We start from the raw sequence: 22,906 nt of genomic DNA on the forward strand, positions 1-22,906 counted from the left end.
GTTTCTGCTTGAGACAGCAATTTTGTGAGTAACTAGCTATTCACTGAGAGGAGAACTAAAGAAGTCTTTCACTAACTGTACAAGGAGATTAAGCTGCTGGCATTGTTTAATACTTCTAGTGTCCATATTTCTTTAATTGATTTATATTTTTCCACACAGACACCCTAATGTGCATTTGATGTTTCCATCTGAACAATGGTATGCATACAAAGAAAGTTTTTACTAACAAGCCATTTGGGTGACACTGAGAGTGCTGTTGGTTTATATATGCTGATATTCTCTGTAATATCTTTGGCGTGAGTGAATAATGCCAGTTTCACAAAACTGAGTGAAGAGGGATTTGGCACTGACCTATACTATAGGAATGAGGGTGGGTAATTGATTTTAATATCAACAATCAAGAATTTATATTCACTTCCAGTATTAAGTTTTCAGTACAAATAAATACTGATCTCCTGCTGTGATCATCAACAAGATATAAAATATCTGAATCCACAATTCTGTTTTCAAGAATTTAAATATTTTTCTACTGACACAAATTTCAAATGCTATACATTCAAATCTACTTGTTTCAGAACTGAATGTCTATTAAAGTACAGCCTAAGTTGCTACTACCTAATATAATTTGTTGTACTCTATTATAAAGCATAACTTTGAAATTAAGGTATTCTTGCCCAGGCAGGGTATGAAAATATTTTTATTTTTAAAATATGATGATTTGGAATTGATATTATTTTAGTTTTAGAAAAAACAACACAGGTAGTGATTGTATAAATATCAGCACTAACATTTTAATAGATAATATGGAGAAAAAGGTTACTTGTAAATCACCTTCCCATGAAATAACTCACTTGGACAGAAGTGACTTCGTGGATCTAAAAGAAGTCCAACCCAAACTCTGAAAATGTTAAGTGAGTCTGATAAGACTGACCCCAAAAACTCTCCAGCAGAGTTTTCTGAGCACCTCTGAAAATTGCATATCAATAAAGAGTGTCTTTAACAAAAACAGGAGTTGTATGGCACCTGAACAGAAAAAACAAGAAACACAAAATGTGGTGCTGATGGGTATGTTTAACTGAACACCTATACACAATCAGACCAGCCTCTGACTGCAGCCCTGCAGCACTTTCCAGCTCATTTGCTCAATGGGATCCAGCCACAGTAAGAGTAAGGGGACCCCTCTTCCCTAACACTGAGGGCAAAAGAAAGATTCAGTTTTTCTCCAGCTTTGAAAATACAAATAAGAGCAGATCACATAATGGAATGTATCTTTCTAATAGTGACCTTTGTGAATTGCCATTGAAGATTTTCTGATCTTCTGATCTCTTTTTAAGTTAAAAGCATTTCTGTTATGCTTTAAGATATCTTAATAAAAATTAAAACCTCACGATCATAAAACTTCTAAAGATGGAGGAAGTAGAGAGAAACTGAGAAAATTTATTATTTCCATAACCTTGAACACATAATGTCAACCTTAGCTGAAGTTATCTGCTTTGACATCTTTGGGGATGTTAAAAAGTGTGGAATACCAGATAATTTCAGTGCATTAAACTGGATTTTGTTTAAAGCTTTGGAGTAGGCTAACTTGTCAAGATTTTTAATTTATTCTTGACCAATAAAAATTTTAAAAATTAATTAGTATATTGAAAGCATCATCCTTTGCTATTACACTGCAATATATTAGAACACATTCATAATTAAAATTCAATTTCTGGTATAAGAAAAATATGTCTGTCACTTCATTCATGAACCCATTTCTTAAATGATGTTTCAAGCACAACCCTGATCCACCTCAAGCCTACAGCTTTCAGCCTAAGCTGGTCAGAATCTTGCACCCGGCACAAAAGATTCTACTATGTTTCAAAAGAAAAATAATGAAGCGCTTGATGTGACACATTCTAAGTTTCTGCCTCACCAATTATTTCTCAGCATGTAGGAAAAAAATGTCAATGATGAGGTACCAAGAGAAGGCATGGGCTTAAAGAATGCAATATTTATATGGAAATGGTATCAGAAAAAAAAAGCTGTCACCTCAAAATATATCTCAGATGAGTACCGATACTATTCTTCCCATAAACAGGAGAAAAATTATCAAGACCTGTATCATAAAACCTTGCTCTTCTACGCTACTAAAATTTAGTGGATTTAAATATCCTCACTATTGTATTCCAATGTATGGCTGAATCAATGTAATACAGAAAGTCTGTCTTATCTAGCACTGTAAAAATACTAATATTTAAAATAACTATTCTCTTTTTCTGTCCTGTGTTCCCACCAGCATTTTGGTTTGGTTTTAGCTTTTTGTAGTTTTGGTTGTTTTTTTGGTTTTTGTTTTTTATTTTGGGGGGTTGGGTTTTTTTAAATTATAGCCCGTATTATAAAAGGTTTCTTTGAAGTCTGTCTAATGAAGGCCAACATCACTGCTGAGGCAATTCTGCTTCTGTCAATGGAGATTCCCCTGAGCCTGTAACCTTCAGGCCATTTCTTTGACATTCTCAGTCTATTTTCACTCTTTCCACTTCAGAATAAATTTTTACATCACATCAGCTTTGGACTAAGAAGTGGAATAGATTGATTACTATTTAATTAAAAAAAAATAAAAATTAATTGCTATCCTTTAAAAAGTATGAATTCTATTCAAATAAACTTTTGAGTGTATTTACTTTTCCTACCCATAAACTACAAGAGTTGTACCTTTCCTGAAATGCCAGACCCACTAACCATGCTATTTACTTTATGACATCAATAGGCACTTCTGGGGAGGAAAAATCCTTAGCATATACATGTATTATTTTGAAAATTAAGCTTAGCATCTTGTCAGCATTCAAGAGGATGATAATTCTTCATTTCTCTTTTACTAAGAGGTCACAAAACCAGACATTCATGACAGAACTTTCTCTTCTGTTCCATTACTTTTCTAAGGTAAGTAAGTTTAAGCCAAACATTTTAGCAAGGTATATTTTTATGCAGTCTGGAAAACAGCCAAAGAAAAAAATTAATAGGCAAAAAAATATTTTCTCACTGAATTTTACATTCCTTTGTCCTGTGGGTAGCACTACTAGGAAGTTCTCACAAGTTATGCAAATTATTTTAACACAATAGAAATTCAATAATTCTTTAATACTGTAATAAAAGACAATGTATTTTTGATTTGGCACTTTTTGTGACATTTGGCATGAAACAATTTCCCAGTGGACCAATTTGAACTTGCCTACACATCTTTCATTGTATTATCTATTGCTTAACATAATTGGTAGTATATGCCGTGTTCTGGGGTTGAGGAGTTTTTTGAGTAATATTTATGTGACTGTCTGTCTTAGCACTACATACTACTGGTCTTCTCCATAAAAAATTTTTCTGACGTGGCAGCTTAGAAAGTACTTCACGATACTATTTACTGTGTTACAGTACTGTTACAGTACTATTTACTGTGTTGTTTGACAGTTACAGCAATGTGTTTTATAAATAACACTCTAAGACAAATAATACTCTAGCAAGAGAAGTGACACTTTAAAGAAAACAATAGGCACAAAACCTTTATGAACTTTTCTAAGAATAATTTCATCTCTATCCATCTGTAATTTGATCTCTGTTATCTGCTACAGGTGAAGCACTTTTACAGACTTGAAGATAATCATGCAATATCTCTGTGATTAATCAGGCTTCACTTTATGCTTTTATTTCTTCATCTTTTGTTGGGGAAAGGTAAAAGTTTCATCCATTTATCTACATTTTAATTTGAGGATTATTTAATCTTTAAATAGTTATTTTAATATTCACCATAATGAATAACCATTTCCTTTACAAGGCTAGTGTCTGAAGCTGCTTCTATTTTAGAATTTCTTCTGTAGAAATTTACTGGCAGATGTTGCCAAGGTTTTTGCACCTGCTTAAAATATACAAATAAATACAGAAAATGTGACAAGTGTGTTCAGCCACAGACACAGGCCAAAATAGACATGTGAGTCCCCATGGTACCCAGCATTTATTTGACTCTCTGTAGGCTTTGTGACCTATTAGAGTGCCTATTTGAAAGATTGCATGCAACTGAAACTCTAGAGTTGCTCACACTGGGAGAGAGGTGGGTGGTATTTTGGAAACTGAAGTCACAAACAATTCCAAGTTTTACAGGTGGCCCTCATCCCAAACTGGTCTGTACCAAAACTGACACTGAAAATGAGATCTGGTTTCCTATTTAGGTCCACTTATATTTTAAATTTTTTTCATTTGTGTTGCTTTTACCTTTTCAGTTGTTTTTTTGAGGGTTTTTTTAGTTTGGATGGTTTGGTTTATTTTTCTCTCTCTCTCTCATTTTTCTTTATATTCTTTAGAAATTTTCCTAATTCATGCCTAGGCACAGTGGAAGCACCAAAGCAGATTTCTTAGGGTTTTCATCCAGTTCTAGGGACTTTGTTAGCTCCTTAGACTGTTTAACTGAACAAAAACCGTTTTAGTACCCAGCTATATTATTCATAGGCTCTTAGCAAGAAGACTTCAGATAGTGTCCCATTTATTTAAATTAATCTAAAAAGAAGTCTTCTGATATATTTATGTCATTACCAGAGTAAATGTATTTCATGTTCTGTAATCAAAATCCAGTGATTATCACAAGGTTGGTTTCAAATTAATTGGTTTTGCTATATTATATTTTTCACTTTCACAAATGGGAAAATCCTCAATACTACGACTTAGGAGAAAAAGACAGTAATTTTTCTATCTGTGACTTATCCTGGAAGAGAATTTGCACATGGATGGATGGATGGATGGATGGATGGATGGATGGATGGAGAGACAATTTTTAAAATATCACAGCATAAATGTAAGATAAAATATAGTGACTTACATTTTTAGGAAATTAAAAAAAATTAAAAAACCCAAATTTTTAATTTAGGAAAATCTGACAAAGTTCATTCTCAAAATACCACAGGATTTAGACATACTTTGCAATTCCTCTCAACTCTGTTCTTCATGCTGATAAAGTAACTAATCTCTGACAATCTGGCTTTCTAGACTTGATGCTTCTCTTAGGTTGTGCTTTCTGTCAAAGATGAGTGTCCCTATTAAAGACTCAAAGTTCTTAAGAGGATCCATGCTTTTCTATCTTTACAGATTTCTAATAATTAAAAATATTTATCAATCTCGATTATATTTAGTAACCTTTACATGAATTATTCGAGTCCTCTCTTTTATCAATGGAAAATACTTCTTAATGTTTACTGGCTGTTCCTTTTCTCCTTATCATTAATCATTTTGTGCATTTCCATAACAGCATTCCACATATCTTCTTTCCCACCTAATGGTTTTGTAAGTTACAGCTCTCTCTCCTCATATGAAAATTATTCCAGGACTCTAAATTTTCCATTGTCCTATTCTTTTCTGAACCATTTCCATTTCTGCTATATCCCTCATGAAATTAGATGACTGAGATTTACCAAAGTGGAAGACAGAAAAGGTGCCACTGATTTATGTATCACTTTTTGTTATTCTCCATTTCCCAGGAAACGGAGTTCTCACACTGCATTTTTTGTTCTGATCATTAGTGCACACATCAATATTTGTGTGAGACTACCCAAACTTCATGTTTTGGTGTGAATTTATAGTATCTCCAGTGGTACTTCCTAACATGCACACATTTCCACCTTCAACATATATTTTTCACAGATTGAAGTTGGCATTAATTTTTGGCACAACCTTTAGTACTTAGCCTTCTTTAGAATGGTCTTGTGCTCCAGGAAAATATTGTTTTAACTTAAGATATTTGGCTACTTCTTCAGGTGTGAATGTACCTACCAAAAATATTCCTCAGTTAGACTTAATCAGACAATAAGAAACATTTATTCATTTTAACATTTCTTGTTAAGTTATCCTCCTACAACAACAAATGTATCTAAGGAAAATTCTGAACATGATAATGCACAAAAGGTAATGGAGTCTAAAATCAAGGGGTTAGAAAGGCTATTAAAGTTATATTTAGGCCTTTAAATGTGCTAAGCATCATTTACTTCCACAGCTCCTCAGAAATTAAAAGGACTGTTGAAAACTCAGGTTTTCAGGCACCTGAATTTGTACCCAGGAGACCAATTTGAAACACCCACTTCTATATTCCTCATTCAAAGTTTTTATAAGCAGCTGAGGAAACTAAGTTAAGGGAAGATGTTGGTTTGCTTGTTGTTTTTTTTTTTCTTTGAATCATATTCAAAGTCTAACAAGCCTGTTAGAAAAATCTTTTTAAACGTAAAAGAACTTGCTATATATCTCTGTATGAGAATAATATATCTTTCATTTTGATATTGATTTTAAAATACTCCTGAGCTTTACTAGAACACTCTGGACACAGCCTTGCCAGGTTTCTTTGCCAAAAGGCCATAAAACATAAAAAAGGATTTGCATTGCATCCCAGTTCTCTACTGATATGGGAACAATCTACTATGAAACATGTTATTTAATTCAAAATTCTAGGGAACTATATAACAGAATGAGCAGAAGGGAACATTTAGAATGAACATGAGAGGGGGAAAAACTTTTTTTTAAAAAAAAGTAGTCTAATACACATCCAAGCAGGCAACACTTCCAAAGTAAGAGATATAATCCTCATGACTGGAGCAGTGTATATTTAAACCACACAAGTTGCCTGGGAATATATAGCAGAGAGAAAACCCACATTGCCTTGAGCTGAATAGTTTGATTGATCTAGGATGTCTTCTGCCTTTTAGACAGAGCACTGAATAATGATGCAGGTGAAAAGTTTTCAGCTGGGGGGATGGGATAGTTGTTTGCTGGTTTCATTTTGGTATTTTTCTTTTTATTTTGGTATTTTCTATTTATTCTAAATGCAATGCATTTAGAGTTCTAGAATGACAATAATCTATTATGCTGGACTCTTCAGACTTCTGATACCTCTCAGAGAACCATTTAAATTCATAATTCCACAATTGCTATTACAACTCATGCATCTACAGTTTCTCTCTGTGTTTATCCTGTACCTTTCTCAGAAGAATTTTTGTTGCCATTTCTGTATGACATTGCCTTGTTTTTCATAGCTACTAATGTATTCCTCCAAGTGTACAACTTCCATATTTCACAGTGGTCTCCACCCATCTCCCTCAATGAATTCTGGTGAAAGAAATTTCTTTCTTAAGAACATTCTGCAGTGTCTTTAGCATTTGAAAATTAAAATTCCATCTGAATTTCTGTTTCTGTAAGAAAACTGTTTATTAAGAAAAACGTACCTAAAGAAAATTGTTCTATAGTGTCTTTGTTGAGCCCTTATTTCAAAGCATGTTAATTCTATTTTTTTTGAGGGGGGGTACCCAGAAACAAACAAAATACAAGAGAGAAGAAATTCAAATTTATCCCTAATTATAAATAAAATCTAATTTAAGAGAAGAGATTAATTTTTCAGATGTCTACATATAGTGTCATAAGAGCCTATATCCAAAATCATCAATATTAAAACCCCTACACATGTAAAAACTCTGAATTACTTTCCTTTGGTTAGTAGCCTGTTCTCTCCACTGACTGAAGGGGAAGTCAAGAGTAGATGATGTACAGACATCTGTAAAGATCCATGGTTGGTTGGCTTAATTCCAGCAGAAGGAGACAGATACTCAGAAAACAAATCAGTATTGCTAGTGCAATGGCAACGTAATTTTGGCTTATATAAACTGTGGTCAAGATATAAAAACTCAATGATATTTAATTCAAAGAATCAAATATGGCTGTTGGTACAAGGGTCAGCTGCAGCACTGTCTGAACTTTACTTGATTTGTAGGTTCTCATCAGCTCTTTCCTCTTGAATTATAATGTCTTTTTCTTTCTTGGAATAAGACCACTAAGTTTTGGTTTTCCAAAAATTCAGGAATTAATTCACAAGAAACTTCCTAGTAGTTCTAATGTTTTTCTTACCTCCTTCCTTGGAGCAGAGGGTGATCAGGGTGTGAACTGTGTCCATCAATTCAAGCTGCTGTTTCTGCAGGACACTGTTATTGCTTGTTGCCTTGTTTAACTGCTTCTCTAGTTCCTGGATTATGTAGCTTTGTCGTGTGACTAAGCTTTGCAGGTTCTCTTTTTCCTCCTTCAAAGTGGCCAGCTCCTCCTTGTGCCTTTCTTCCATTTCAAGAATTCTATGCTCAAGTAAACTAAAATGAAATAAAACAATTAGTAGATATTATTTCATGTCAACACAGTTAATAATACAGAAACCAGAACATTATTTTCAGTGTATAATTCACTACCTAAATCAATAATGCTAAAATATGTCACATCTAATTCAAAAATTCAAACACTGAGCTCCTCTGTCAAGTAGTCAATCATAACTGATCTCTAAGACTGCATTTTGTGATGTTTGCATGTTATAGTGCTTAAAGGGCATGGAATTTCATATGTAGGTATTACTCTGATCTACAAATATCCCTATGCACAAGCATAGGGCCAGTAAAAAATTTGAATATAAAAGCCCAGGCAGAAAAGCCTGAGGCAGGCAGAGGAGGGAGAAGAGCAGGGAATTGAAGAGGACATGGTTGGTAATATGATGAGACAAAAATGAGAGCAAACTGCAAAAGAGCTCGTGAAAGGCCTTGTCTCTGAGTGGAAGATAAGCATTATAAGCTATGGAAGACCATCAAGGTGCATGGAACCCTCAATAAATGTACTTTTAAATTTGGTCTGTGAAGCTGGGATAAGAATTTCACATCAGATGAGCAGTACCTGCTTTCACATTAAGAACAGTACTGTTTTCCCAAAAGGTAAATCAGAAACTTGCATTTTAATGTAGGATTCTCTTGTTTTCCTTGAGACTACATACATATCCCACTAACATGCCCCAGCTGTATTTGATTTTTCCACAAAAGGCTCCTCAGGCAGAAAACTGTTGGGCATCATGCTATGTGCCTGCTTAACACCAAATTTTATAAAGAATTTTGCAGATGTTAGAAGCCCTTTTTCACTGGATTAATATTCTTTTTCTAGTACCCTTTCCTGTCCTGTGCTGGAAGTGTTCAATTTAGCAAGATCAAAGGCATATCAGGTTACATCTAGAAAAATAGTGGTGCTGTAGACTTAAAGGACAGCTAATATCTGTCAGCCATGAACAAGAAGCTTTTCCAGGACAGTGCTTTGATGGTCTGGTGGGAATTTAACAGAAATAATGTATTAGAATTAGATAAAGAAATTAATTCAATCTCACTGCTACTTTCTCTTTGGGGTTTCTGCTCTATACACCAAAAGCTGTGTTTCTCATGCCCACAAACCAAGTGCTGGTTAAAAACTTGCCAACAAACTGCTTCCTGCTCAAGTCAGTCTTAGGTTTTATTTATTTGCACTCTCCCTCTACCTTTGTTTTTACTTCTGGATAATAGATCAGTGGCAAAATGCCTGCATAATTTTAGAATTTTAGGCCACTTAACCTAACAGAGGAATGTAATAAAATCCATATGGAGTTGCTTCTACTCTACATCATGGAGCCTTAATATGAGCTGTTAGAGATGATAACAATGCAAAGATTAAACTCAAGCACCAAAATTTGCTTTGCAAGCTACAGTGAGAACAAATTTATATTTTTTTAAAGTGCAATTTTTTTTCCTGAAATTTTATAAATGTGGAATTTACAAAGATCCTGAAGAAAACATACTTTGTAATATTAATATGTTTTCAGTGAAAACTGGAAGCATCTGGGTAAAAAATAATAGATGTGAGGGAAAAAACAATTTCATAGGGTCCCAAACACAAAGGAGAATATATCTCATTTTAAAAGACTCATTAATTAGAAACAAAATTAAAAAATTTAGTGGACTGAAATAAGATGGTAGAAGGTACACCCTGAAAAAATATGGATTTTGAAGACAAAGACTATAAATGGTTTTAAGACCTTATCGGACCTGTAGCTGATTTTTCATCACTTGAATGCTAACATTAAATATCATGGTATAGATTCACATGGATTTTTTGAGAATATGTAGCCTTTGAACTTTCTTATGCAGTAAGGCAGATGTAGTTTAGTTTGGCAAAAGTTGAAAAATCTTCAGATAGATTTGGTTCTAGTCATAAAATATTGTCAAAGAAACACACTTCCTTTTGAAATTTATCAATTCTCTCCACAGAATAATTCTAGTCACTGATAATTTTTCACAGAAATTATTGAAATCCTGGTTTGGACTCTAGATTTAACTTTTCTGATAGAGTAGTTACATCAATGCACTTGGGATAGGAAAAAGGTGGCCTGGTCACAGTCTATAATAGAATGGGTGCTAGGTGGGACCACATCCCAATCTGACATCTTACAGTCTCCCAAAATGTTGTGTATTTTCAATGCAAGAGAAGATGTCATCAGGGAAGATAAAATACAGCTTTATAGTTATATAGTAAGTAAAGACAAAAAAGTTCCCTTCATCTTTATCCATATAGTACAGTACAATGTATTTCCTTAATTCCACAGTATCCTATTTGCATGTCCACAACTAAATAATTTACATATCTGAATGATTTCATGTCAAAGAAAAAACCTTTGACAGCCACAATTTGTGTATTGCATTATTTGTTTCCCACTCTGGCCTTCCTCAGGCCATAATAAATGAATCCAGGGGATGACAATCTTATTTGTGGCAGCATTGGCCATGTCAAGCAAGAAAAGAGAAGCTGACAATGTTCAGAGCTCCACGGTCTGGCATCCACAGAGACAGACAGGAAGCAGATGTTTTATGGCTTTAATAATAATACATCCTAATATTTCTGAGTGGTGTGTCAACATGTGGTGGAAAGATGGAAGTGTCATAGCACTTGCTTCCTTTAGTTTTCTACGTAGATTAAAAGTTCTGTAATTATAAATGGAAAAACTATGCTATTTTCAGGAATGCATATATATATTTATGCAATTAGCTTTCTATATCCATAAATCTATGTCAGATAAAAGTCCTGAGGACAGGACAACTCCCTGCATTCCTGGGAGAAGTCCAAAACATTCATTTTTGTTTTACTGTGAAACAGTGAGAGAACTTTGGTCACATCTCCAAATGTACAAAAGCAAAGTCTTCACACAGATTGGGGATCTCTGAGCAGGTCTGTTCCAAAAGGAAGAAATTCTTCAATAGCGTGAGAAAAGCTGCTCTTATGGCTTTTGACTCCAATATGGCCAGAATTATTTGTATTACTATATTAATATTTGTTATAGATAATTTAAATTTAAAAAAAAATAAAAATAAGTGCTAGGAAGTTTAAAAAAACTTTGAAAGAGATTGAAAGTGATTAAAAAGATATTTAGGGTTTCTTTAACTGTGACAAGACCACTCTGTTGCCTCTTTTTTGTAACATCAGTCAACCTCTAACAGACAAATACCATTAAGAAATAACTTTGCTGAGTGCTTGATAAAGATATTTTCTCAAGTTTTTAAAGAAGCATCGTGAACACAAAGTTAAAATATTTTTAATAATTTTCATTAATGGCTATTGCCAACACAAAATATTAACAAAAACAGAAAGAAGGCTATCTATACAAATCAGTACAACATCCTCAAAAGGCTGACTTAAACACTCTTATAAAACTTTCCAGTAAAATGTTATGGCTCCTTTTGCAGTAAGTTTCCTGTATTAATTTCCTATACATTTTAAATTTTTATACAATTCCCATATGTTTGGAATTTCTAAATTTTTGAAAATACTACTAATCTAGACATCTGAAACATTCATGGAAACTACAACACAATAAAAATAAGCACCATTTTCCAAAAGAATAATATAAATATACATATATTTATTTATAAAGATGCACACATAAACACATATATATGTGTTTTTTATAATTGGATTCTTCAATTTGGGAAAATAAATCAGGAATTTGAGGAACAGAATAAAGTTGCGAATAAACAAGTATTGTTAACATTAATAAATACCAATGATACCCATGGACAATGACAGTTTGGAGTCATCTAGGAGAATATTAATTTAAAACCAAACACAATCCCACACAAGGGGATCCCAAACCCAGACAATTTTAATTTTTTTCTAAAGGTTAGCTATGTCTCCATGTCTAATGTAGTGGTTTTGGTGGGGCTAGGAATCTATTTCCAGTGGTAAAAATGATGCCTTGATGTTTGTCAGGATACAAGTCCATGGAATAGACCCTGTGCAATGCCTCATTTCAACTGTGCTATGTCCAGCTGATTCAGGAAAATCCTCCACAAGTGCTGGAGAGGGTACCCACACAGAAGTCAAAGAATGACTTCTAGTGAAAACAGTTTTCATTTTGAAAGGTGAAGAAGTAGAATATGTAGGAAACACTCTGGTAGCTGTAGAAGGGGGAAGGAAAGCCTGGTTTAGACAGGTATAAGGTAGTTTAATCACAAATCCATTCCAGACCACAGAAGTTTAAGAGATTTTTTTTTTAATCTTTGTTTTCAGAATCCTCAGTTTAGACACATGCGAACAGGATATAGACCAGACCTTGGAGATGGATATCTTTTGCATTAAAATAATCTTTAAAAAAATTATGATTTATTAAATAAAGAGATAAAACATATACTTCTTGAGCTATTCAATAATTAAAGACAAGTAATGTCACACTAGAAAAAAAGTTATTTGGCCATGTATATGTACCTATCTTTTATTATATATATATATATATATATATATATAGGAAGACAAATGGGTAGAGGATTTCAATGCTTACTTTTGAGTGCAAGAACATTACTTTAGCAAAGAAAGTCTGAGACAGCTTCTTTGTACTTCCTTTTAGGCGAGTGAAATTTTCCCTATGTTTTTAGGGGCTGACCACTCATACTACCTTGGGAGTCTGGTGCTGTCTGATCAATCTAAGGAAATATAAAACATGTGTCCCCATATTTCTCAGGGCCAGTAAAGTAACAAGTCACTTAGCACCAGTAAGCCTACTTTTTATACCAGTGACAAGATAATTCCATTGAAATCACATAAGTGAAGTGTAAAATTGGGATTTATCTTTTTAGTATATGTACAACCTTCAAATAAAACTTGTCAGACATGTTGTGTTTCCTCATCTTTCACACAATCAGACAGACATTCAAGAACCATATTTAAGTCCTTACTTTTCATAACATACAACAATTCTTGCGCTGAATGTGCTAATCCAGTATTATTTTATGCAAAGTCAGAAAAGATTTTATGTTTAAATTTCACTTCCACTATTTGTTGATGGAAGATCCAGAATTCCATTTTATTTTCTCTCATTTGTTTCCTTTTAGCAAAGAGAAAGGTTTTTTACACTTGCATATTGAAACAAATGGCACATTATAAATTAAATGCAGCTGGTATACTCTAGGGGAAAAAAAAAAAAAAAACCCAAAACGTTCAAAAGGCACTTAAGAAGGAAAATCTTTCAAGAATAAATCAAAATAGCATTTAGAAAGCTCTTGTGGGAAAAAAAAATGGCAGTGGAAGAAACCACCATTTACATTATAGTGGGTGGGAACCCACAAAACCAAATTATTTATGGCATGAGAACACTCAACAGACACATGATTCTAAGGCAAATGTGCTCTACTTACACCATGGAATATCTTCCATTTCAGTGGAATACAAAGAAAAAAATTGGCCCCTCTTCCCAGAAGAGACAGGCAGTAAAGAGAAAGGCCAAGAACAGACATATTTCTAGTCTAAAGAACATGCACTGCTCCCTTGTTGATACCCAGTGTTAGTTTTATTTAAGGATAATATGCAAGTTACTATAGTACATCAATGAACTGTTATTGTTACCATAAGATTTTGCATTTCTTTCATCCAAAACTCAGTTCTCTGAATGTGAAAAATATCTTAATTTTCAGTTTATATAGAGGAAATTTTAGCACAGAGAAAGAATTTATCAGCCCACAGTATACTATCTCTTGATTCTTTTTGCAAAGACAATAGCTCCTACACTAGTTCCCACTGCACTGTAAACTTACCACAAAAGAAAGATCCTTTCCAAAAAAGCTTACAGTCCATATGGGTAATGTGGATAAAAAGGATTTTCTCTGTTTACTGGTGTGAAAGTGATACAGAGAAGGATTATGAGGACCTAACTGCAAATACCTGCTAAATAGGGCCTGATGAGTAGTCTGCAAATGTTGTTTAAATTAAGCAAGTTAAAATCGTTGGCATGCCCAGAAGCCTAATATCTGCTGAGATCACCAAGATTTGTCCTACAGTCAACCTTACACAAACATAATTGATTTCAAGTCTAGAACCTGCAAGGCCAAGACTACACCGTTGTTTGTGAGGAATAGATGATGATACAAGAGTGGATGATCCATATTTTAGTGCAATTATAACACCTCCTTCTCCCTAATTTTATCAGTCCTGAGGAGACTTTGAAAGAACCCACACAATGCATGCCGGGTCCTTGCTTTGCTACAAGATAGAATCCTGCGTGCTTTTCCATCTATCCACAAATACCTATACCTCTGAGACAAACAGCAAAAAATGTGCCTTTAAAAATAGCCCTCCTTTTCTTCCTCCTTTTTCAAAAAAAAACATTTCATCATAATATCAGCCAAGTCAAAGGTCAGTTCAAGTAGGGCTTATTTGTTTACTGACATGAAGACTTTTTACTCTGATTCATTCCTAATGTAAATAAATAAATCCAAATGATTAAGTTTGCAAGATGCAGTCTCTTAAGCAGCCCACAAAATTTTGTTGCTAACCATATTGCAGCAGATAAAAGTACAAGTACTTATATACTTACCAATTGCTTAAATTAAGTCCATTTTGAAATAAATTTGTAAAATATGTAGAATGAACTGTCCCTTGCCCATACCCAATTTGTATGTAGATTACAGGGAGAGACCACACAAACAGTTTAGGTGAATTACCTATTTTTGAGATTGAAGAAGACAAATTAATCCCATACTAATTTATTCGTATTTCTATTTGGTTAAGGGACAACTGTGGAGTTCAAGAGTTTTCAATATAATACAATTTCAGAATAACATTTTCTGGAATTACTGGTTACAGTTTTTAGATTTAACACCTTAAATTGGGTTTCATAATCAGTAGCAATAATGATATATTTTAACCAGTTTTGCAACTAGACACATTTAACAAACACATTTCTTCGTAACAGTATTTTCTGTTTCTCACCATTACCTGTATTTTCTCTTCTTTACCCCTGTAGCCTCTTGCCCACTATGGTACTAGTCTGCCTTATGCAGAGCCCTGGGCAAGGTGTTTCTGCCTCAGCTGGCGATTCCTGTCAGCAGCACAGGGTCACACTGCTCTCCTTGGAAAACTGACTGCTCTCAATTAAAGCAGTCCTCTACAGCTTGCTTCAGTGTCTGCCTCATCTTAAAAGCTGTATGCCTCACTTCAATTTCCATTGTAGACAGAGGAGGCTGAAACCTTAGTCCTAGTCAGACTGACCTCACTGTTGTTCTTTCCAGAAGGGAGCTGAGAGTGAGGCAGAGGAGTCAGGGCACTCCCTGCCCTCCCTGCTCACACCTGCCCATTACAGGGGCAGGAGTCTAAGGGCTGTTTCAGAGAAACTCAGGAAGGGGAGCAGCTTTTCCCACTGCCCTGGGTGCCAGCGCCCAGCTGCAGCTGCTGCGGGGAAAGGCCAGAGCTGCCCCACGCTGTTCCAGCCAGCTGTACAGTGCAAGGAGGGAGGGAAAAAGGGAGAGAAGCAATGCTGCAGACAAGGTCAGGGAAGGGGAAGGAAGGAGACATGGGAGCAATCACAGCCCTGCAGCTTGTAGGAGACACCATGGCGGAGCAGATATTTCTCATGGAGGACCCCATACTGGAGCAGATACGTCCAGAAGGAAGCTGACACCTGTGGAGAACCCAGGTGGAACATTCTTACCCTGAAGGACTCAAGCCAGTGGGAAAGAACCATGCTGGAGAAGGGAAAAACATGAGGAAGAAGGCGAGGCAAAATGTTGTACACTGTCTACAACCCAAATTCCTCATCCCCTTGCACAGCTCAGGGGGCATATAGAAGAACCAGGAGTGAAGTTGACCCTGGGAAGAAGGGGAGGTAGAGGTGAAAGGTCTTTTTGGGTTTGTTTCTGTTTCTCACCATCCTACACTGTTATTAATTGGTAGTAAATAAGGTTGTTTTGCCCATGACAGTAACTGATGAGTGATCTCCATGTCTTTATCTCAACCATGAGTTTTTCATCATACTTTCTCCCTGTTCTGATGATGAGGGGGAATGAGAGAGTGTCTGGGTGGGCGTCTGGCCTCCCAGACAAGGTCAGCTTACCACCCATGCTCTCTGACATACTGAATTGCTAAGTCCAGTGACTTCAGCTGCTGAGCCCCTCTGTCACAGAAAGGGAACACTGCAACTGCTTCCCAACTCTCAATTCACTGCTTAAAAAAGGTCTGTTGCTAAATAATTTTTTCATCAGCTTAAACATAAACCCCAAATATTTACCATTGACTTCTTAAAACTGAGCATGGCTACAGGTATGCTATAGATAACTGAGTACAAAATTAGAGAGAGAGAGAGGTGCTTCTATATGCCTCATCTTTGAATCCATTAAAATTAGAAAGATGAACTAATGAAGATTTTCTGTTCCTGATACACTTTAAGGTAGTTGAAAATATCACAATTTAATGTTAATATTTTTCTATTGAAAATGCTCTTAAAAGTTGTCCCTATGCTTTTAGGTTCATGAACTGTGGTCATATGACAGTTTTAAACAGAGTAAGAGAAATTTACAGTGAACATGAAAAGTGGTAAAAATCAGTTTACACTAATCACACAGGACATAATATAGTGTAAGTTCACACCCCAGGTATTTTAGTTACCTCATAAATATTACCTGTGCTGTCCACTTACCATATTTGCTCTTTTCATCAGTTGCTTGAAACAATGTATACACGGACCACTTTGTAATGAAGAGACAAAGAGACAGTCTTACCTGTTTTTCTCATGAATTTTTAGGATTTCGTGTGTCTGTTGTAGCAGCTGTTTTTCCAGCTTGTATGTTGACAGGGAATTTTCCAGTAGCTGAATTTCAAGCCTGGATGTTTGATTTAGCACCTTGAGGATAAATTAAAAACATTAATGTTTATATTGTCCTAGATACTTTGTTTTAGCAGCATAATATAAAAATTTCATTCTGATTTGATGATTTGTCAAAAATTGTTTCTAAATCCTTTTTTAACCTCAGCTGCTCAGCTGGTGCAGATGAACTCAATCAAGCTACACTGATATGTACCAGCTGATATTCTGGCACTCTGTTTACTGTAGAATAGTAGTAGATCAGCAAAAAAAAGGCAAGGTGACTGCCAAATAAGCTTCATTTCAATGGAAAGAACAAGAGACATGCCTCAAACATGCATTCTTACAAAGCATACTTTAACCAGAAAAGTGCAAGAGTACTTGGAATTAAGTCAAAATGTTGCATCTGCAATTTTGTAAATAAAGCTCCTACTTCAGCTTTCCCCTACATTCTCTGTTTCGTGGTGTTGGCAGTTCAGTGTCTTATTTTTGTTTGAAATTGTTGACATTCACAGAGAAGTCTGAATTGTTCTTTTTTGTTGTCCTACAGAGCTTAAAAAATTGGGAAATGATTGATAAACAGCAACAACAATGAAGATAAAAAGCTATGATTCAGCCTGTTTCTCATTTAGCCTGACACTTGTACCATTGCCAATAGGTAGCTGTTTATTGACAGTCAAATGCTGATCATTAGCTTCCTGGGCAGTCCTACCTTTGTTACATACACAGAGCTAAGTATACTAACCAAATGAAATCAGAAGAAAGACACAAAACAAGTGTCAATCACCAATGCTGTTATTAACAAGAAAAAAAGTGTTTCCTGAACCCCTGTGTTGAAATGTTTTGTGTGGTAATGCATTAGAAGGGAAAGAGTTTGAGAAATGTTCTCTGCAATTAACAGTTTTTTGAAAACTATGCTGGGAACATACCTGGGTTTCAACATCCGTGAGTTTTCTTGTCTGCTCTGCTGTCTGGCTGAGGAGGCTGGTCCCTATCTCGAGCATGGTAGCAGTGTGGTTCTGCACAGCGTTCTGCTGCAGCTGCACCATCTCTGATTTCATGTTTTCCACAATGTAGTTCTCAAGCTGTAAAAGAGAAAAGGTTGTAGCTGTAGTATTTTTACCTGTTTAAGCATTCTTTTGTCATAAAGGGTGCACAGCTGGCATTTTTGTCAAAAGCAGAAATTTTTTCAGGGGGATCCTAAGTCTCAGTTGACCGTGTGACTATTGGGATAGGGATCTGACTATCATCCTCTGTCAGTCAGAGTCTCAAGATTTTTCCAAGTATCAAGGTCTGCTGGCATGAGCTGGAGCAGGCCTGCCTTTATCTGTGTCAAGGTTGAACTTTTGTCATGGAGATATCACAGCAGCTTCAAACTGAAACCCTAAAAGAGCAGAGCACACCAGAGGAAAGCATCAAATCCTATTTGTACGTCATAACTTACATGTGAGTCTTTCATGGAAGAGATCCTACCATATCCCACATCCCCTGGTTTATGTCTGTCATTCATTCAGTTAGGAATATGATTTTTTATTCAGTTGAATCCCCAGAAAGATCTTTTCACAAACTCAGCAATAAAAACATCTTAGTTTAATTCAGATGAAAAATTTGTAAAGGAATCTTCTTTCATCACTGTCATGTCAATAAAAGAAGGAAATAGTTAGCCAAAAATCATAGAAAGCTGGTTTTCTCCTTTGCTTTTTTGGTCTTGATATTTGGTTTGACTTGGCAAATTGTTGAACAGAATCTGAACAACAAGCCTCTAAATAAATTGAGTACCCCAGAGTGAGGTGCTTTTTGTTACAGTTTGTTTTAGTCTATGTAGGCAGAATCATTCCCTTCTAGCTGACAGTGTCCTTGGTCTGCCACAGCAGGCCATAAACCCAGGGCTAGTCTACAGTGTGATGAGATTGTTACTTACTTATGTAAGCATTTTTCTGGCTTGATGTCCTCCCTAAAGCTTTAACATAAAGCATAACATAAAGATAGGTGGCCCAGAACATAGTTTTCAATACCTTCCACTGAAATAACCAGTTGGAGTCCAGCTGATTTAGAACCAGTGAATATTTTGTCCTTAGTTTTTTTTTATCACTGATGTTCTTTGTGGTTAGCTGATTTCAGCCCTAAGAAACAGCTGTTTAACCTAATACTGTTATTCACATTGGACCTGCTTCTGTAGCAGTAAGAGTATTTCACTGTGAAAGATAATTTGCACAATTAAATAGTAATAACCAGATAGAGTTGATTTAAATACTGCAAAAAAGAGTGGTAGTCTGATTTAGAGTGTGATTTATAAGAATGGCTGCTTTCATTCTTTCTACAGGTGCCTAGGGGCCAAAACTATTAGATATTCTAATGAGTCATTTCAGTTGAGCTCACAAAATGTTTATTACAAGCTTGATCATTGATGTGCACCTTTCAGTTTTAAGAACATTATTACAAAAACAGGGCGCTGACACAATGTAAAATATTTTCTGCTTAAGACAGTTGTTGATTTTTTATTTGTTTGTTTATCCCAGTCTGAAGAAACAATAACCATCATGGTCTAAACTAAAGTGGATGTGCTACAGTTTCAGAAAACAAAAAGTTTGCTTGAATTGCCAGGTAACCACTCTGGGCTGAAAACCTGGAGAGTGTTTTAAAGGGTTGGTAAAATTTATTTTATAATACTTTGATAAGTATTTAAATGAGATTTAACAGCCAAAGAGAAGTGTGTATTGAGAAGTAGTGTCTACAATGGATGTCACCATTTTCTACTCTCAGTCTAAGTTTAATGCCTTCATATAGTTTATTGGTGTTTTTTATATTTTTATATATTTTACAGATATTAAGCTGGTTCAAGGGAGAGTTTATTGAGCTATTGCATTTCTATAACATTATTTTATTTTCAGAGATATTTTGCCTGTATAACTCTTTTTCAAAAGATAATATATTTTTAGTCATGCTTTGCTTCTTGTTTTTCTAAACAGTTTTGGATTTTCCCCCCAAACTATCTCTTGATTGCAAATAGTCCTTGTGAATGGGCCCCATAAACTGGGTGATTGTCCTTTTCCATATTCAGGTCCAGAATATGGAGACTGATCCTGGAGCACCTGAACAAGAAGTTCAATTTCTCTGATGAATTTCTCTTCCTAATGATACACAGGGTTCTCCAGTCATGGTACTGCTCATGACAGGTTACCAACACACACATTTCCTCATATCCAATGTCTTGTTTCCAGACAGGAATATAGCATATCTGTGCTGTAGCTGTACCGTGCTTGACTTGCTACCCTGGAGCTTTCTGAAACTGCCTCACTGTACATGAGGAATGTGGTGCATACGTGCAATGGATGCCTCTGAAAACCCCTGCAAAAAGGGTAGCTGCATTTATTACACATCAGAAATGAGAAATTAGATGTTTCTACATATAAATAAAATGCCCACAGGTAGGGATATAAATATTTAAAAAAAATGTATATTTTTAGGTGATTTTCTTCACCTGTTACTTTAGTCACATTACAGAGAGGATTGTGATTGCATCTGTGTGGAGCTACAGCAGTTTTGACATCACATATTGAGCCATATTGTAGAACTCATACTTTTTCCAGTCTAATTATTCCAGTCTAATACTGTCCCCATGGTATCCAGTCTTTGGCAATTGCCCTTGGTTACTCACCCCTAAAACAGCCTCAGATTCAATGTGAGACTGATTCATTATAACAACAAAGCTGACTTTCCTGTTTCAGAATTACTCATTAAATGCTTTTGTAAATATTTGATGTTCAGAAAACTACCACAATAGTTTCTGTGAGTACATCTCTGGAGTATCAAGAGCTGTTCACTCAGGCCAAGGGGGGGTTGAACAAGGACTGAAATAATATAGAGGTTTTGTTACATTAATTCCCCTTCCTTCCTCCCTTCACCTACTTCTTTTAGTTTGCTCAGTAGATTTATTGGATGCAATACTGGCCCTGCTAAAATCAATGCCAAAATCCCCATTGGCTTCACTAAGCCAAGATTTCACCTATTATTTTTATTGCAGGAAGCCAACAATTTACCGGGTTCATTATGACCAAGCATGGAATTCCATCTGAAGCCTTCCCTTCTCTGGAGGCCTGGTATTAAGTGTATGAGCTGAGCTTTCTTTGTGGTTAGTTTAGAGCAATAGCATCTATTTACTAGGTGATAAAAGGATCCTTGCAGGGTGGCCTCACAGAAGATTTGACACATGGAAACCTATTCACAGAGCAAATTAAAGAACATTTAGAGGTTTAATTAATTTTATAGAACTCCTTCATCCTATAATTAAGTTAAATTCAATTCCTCCAGAGACTCTGAATTAAACAAGTCCTTAAATTACTGTGTCTACATATTTCAGCTACTCTTTTTGCAAAAGTGAAAAATAATTATATTCTGCATTCTTTTCTCCTCATTCCCACCCCTCCAACTATATGGGTTTCCACAGTAAATTGATGCCCTTGTTATTAATTTGGCTGCATCTGCTTTCAGTAAGACTCATTACATTGCAGAGGAGTTGTGGGTAATGCTGAATTACCAGTGGGATGCATAAGAACATTGTAACATTCTCAGAAATAAAACTGTCAGGAGTTTCAGTGTTATTGGTTAATAAACATTCCAGAGGATTATACATTAAAAGTATCTAACCTTTTCTGGACAATATCTATTGAATAACCTTCATAGAAACCACCCAAACACTAATAGAACTCTTAAAATAGAAATTGTAACTTAGGATCTATGCAATGATAAGTGTTTGCAGCAGATGGTTTATAAATAAAATAGGAGCTTTTGCTTTTACTTTGATCAAATAACGTTGGTCCCAGGTAATAACTATATGTTAAGAATTGGTATGATTTACGGAAGACATTTTCATACAGTGCCTTACAACAAGACTACAAGTTAAAATAACAATAGACTGTTCTCCGCCTACCATAGACTGCACATCATTTGGAAATATAGAAAGACAATGACCAGTGTTATTTTGTAAGAGTGGTTTTGTGTTGTCCTGCTCTGCAAACATGAATAAGTACTAGTAATGCTACACCACAACAGAAAGTTCAACTCTTCTTTCTTTATTTTTCTGTTTGAGGGAAGGTCATACCTCCCCACAGTGACAAACTGCCTTGGGGAGTGAGATATAAAAATGACTTTTGATGTGATTTGTGTTTTAAAAATACACAAACAGCTTTAGTGGGAATAAGCTGGAAGAAATAGAAATATATAGAATACCTTAGAACTTCTTTGAGTTCTGAAGAATCAGAAAGGGTTTAGGAAAGACTTTATCACTGAGAAAAGTTATTTTCTTCATGTATTGAAAAGGCCAATATTTCATTTATTTTATATATTTATATTCTATAGGCTACTTTTCAATGAGGAAAGATTGATACAAAGATTCAACCTGCTTGTATTATAAATCCAATGAGTAGATAACAATCCTTGCACAATTTCTGTTGGTAAATTATTACTAGGAATCAAGGACGATGAACATGGATGGCACATAAATGCAATGAATAATACACAAATGTTAAAACTATAACCTGTACCACTTTTGAAACAACCTTATCTGATTACCTGCATTAAGATGATACAGAATCATATGGATAACATCAGTAAAAAAAACCTTTCAAGCTGAAGTGAAAAATCTTAAGTGACTGCTATGCAAATTTGAATCATAGAAAGGCATTTTGGGATATGTGGTATATGGAGCTTTCACAAAATCACTGGTTATGAAATATAGTGGTTATGAAATACATTGGTTATGAAATACTTTTGTGGGTTTCAATTCTAAGAGGAATCAGAAAACTAATCTACCAACTCCATATGAAGTCAAACAAACATATATGAGTAAAGCTGGCTGTAAAGACTGTATTTCTTTTTATTTTTAATTCAATGTACCCAGATTTCTAGCCTTAAAGCAACAAGAAAATAAGCCTGTTAGTTTTTCAAATGCACCTTAGT

The 22,906-nt window shown here is 35.1% G+C and overlaps 1 protein-coding gene across 1 annotated transcript in view; it reads right to left on the bottom strand.

The window, feature by feature from the left end:
• The window catches only part of ANGPT1 (angiopoietin 1), a 150,091-nt gene that overhangs the window by 64,375 nt on the left and 62,810 nt on the right, over positions 1-22,906 (bottom strand). Inside the window, exons 2-4 of the mRNA XM_058833639.1 lie at positions 17,878-18,033; positions 16,866-16,987; positions 7,906-8,138 (exon numbers count right to left, since the gene is read on the bottom strand). Coding sequence (XP_058689622.1) covers positions 7,906-8,138; positions 16,866-16,987; positions 17,878-18,033 — 511 coding nt within the window. The remainder of the gene's footprint in view (positions 1-7,905; positions 8,139-16,865; positions 16,988-17,877; positions 18,034-22,906) is intronic.

Source organism: Poecile atricapillus, chromosome 2 (assembly GCF_030490865.1).
Source record: "Poecile atricapillus isolate bPoeAtr1 chromosome 2, bPoeAtr1.hap1, whole genome shotgun sequence".
NCBI classification, from domain to species: Eukaryota; Metazoa; Chordata; class Aves; order Passeriformes; family Paridae; genus Poecile; species Poecile atricapillus.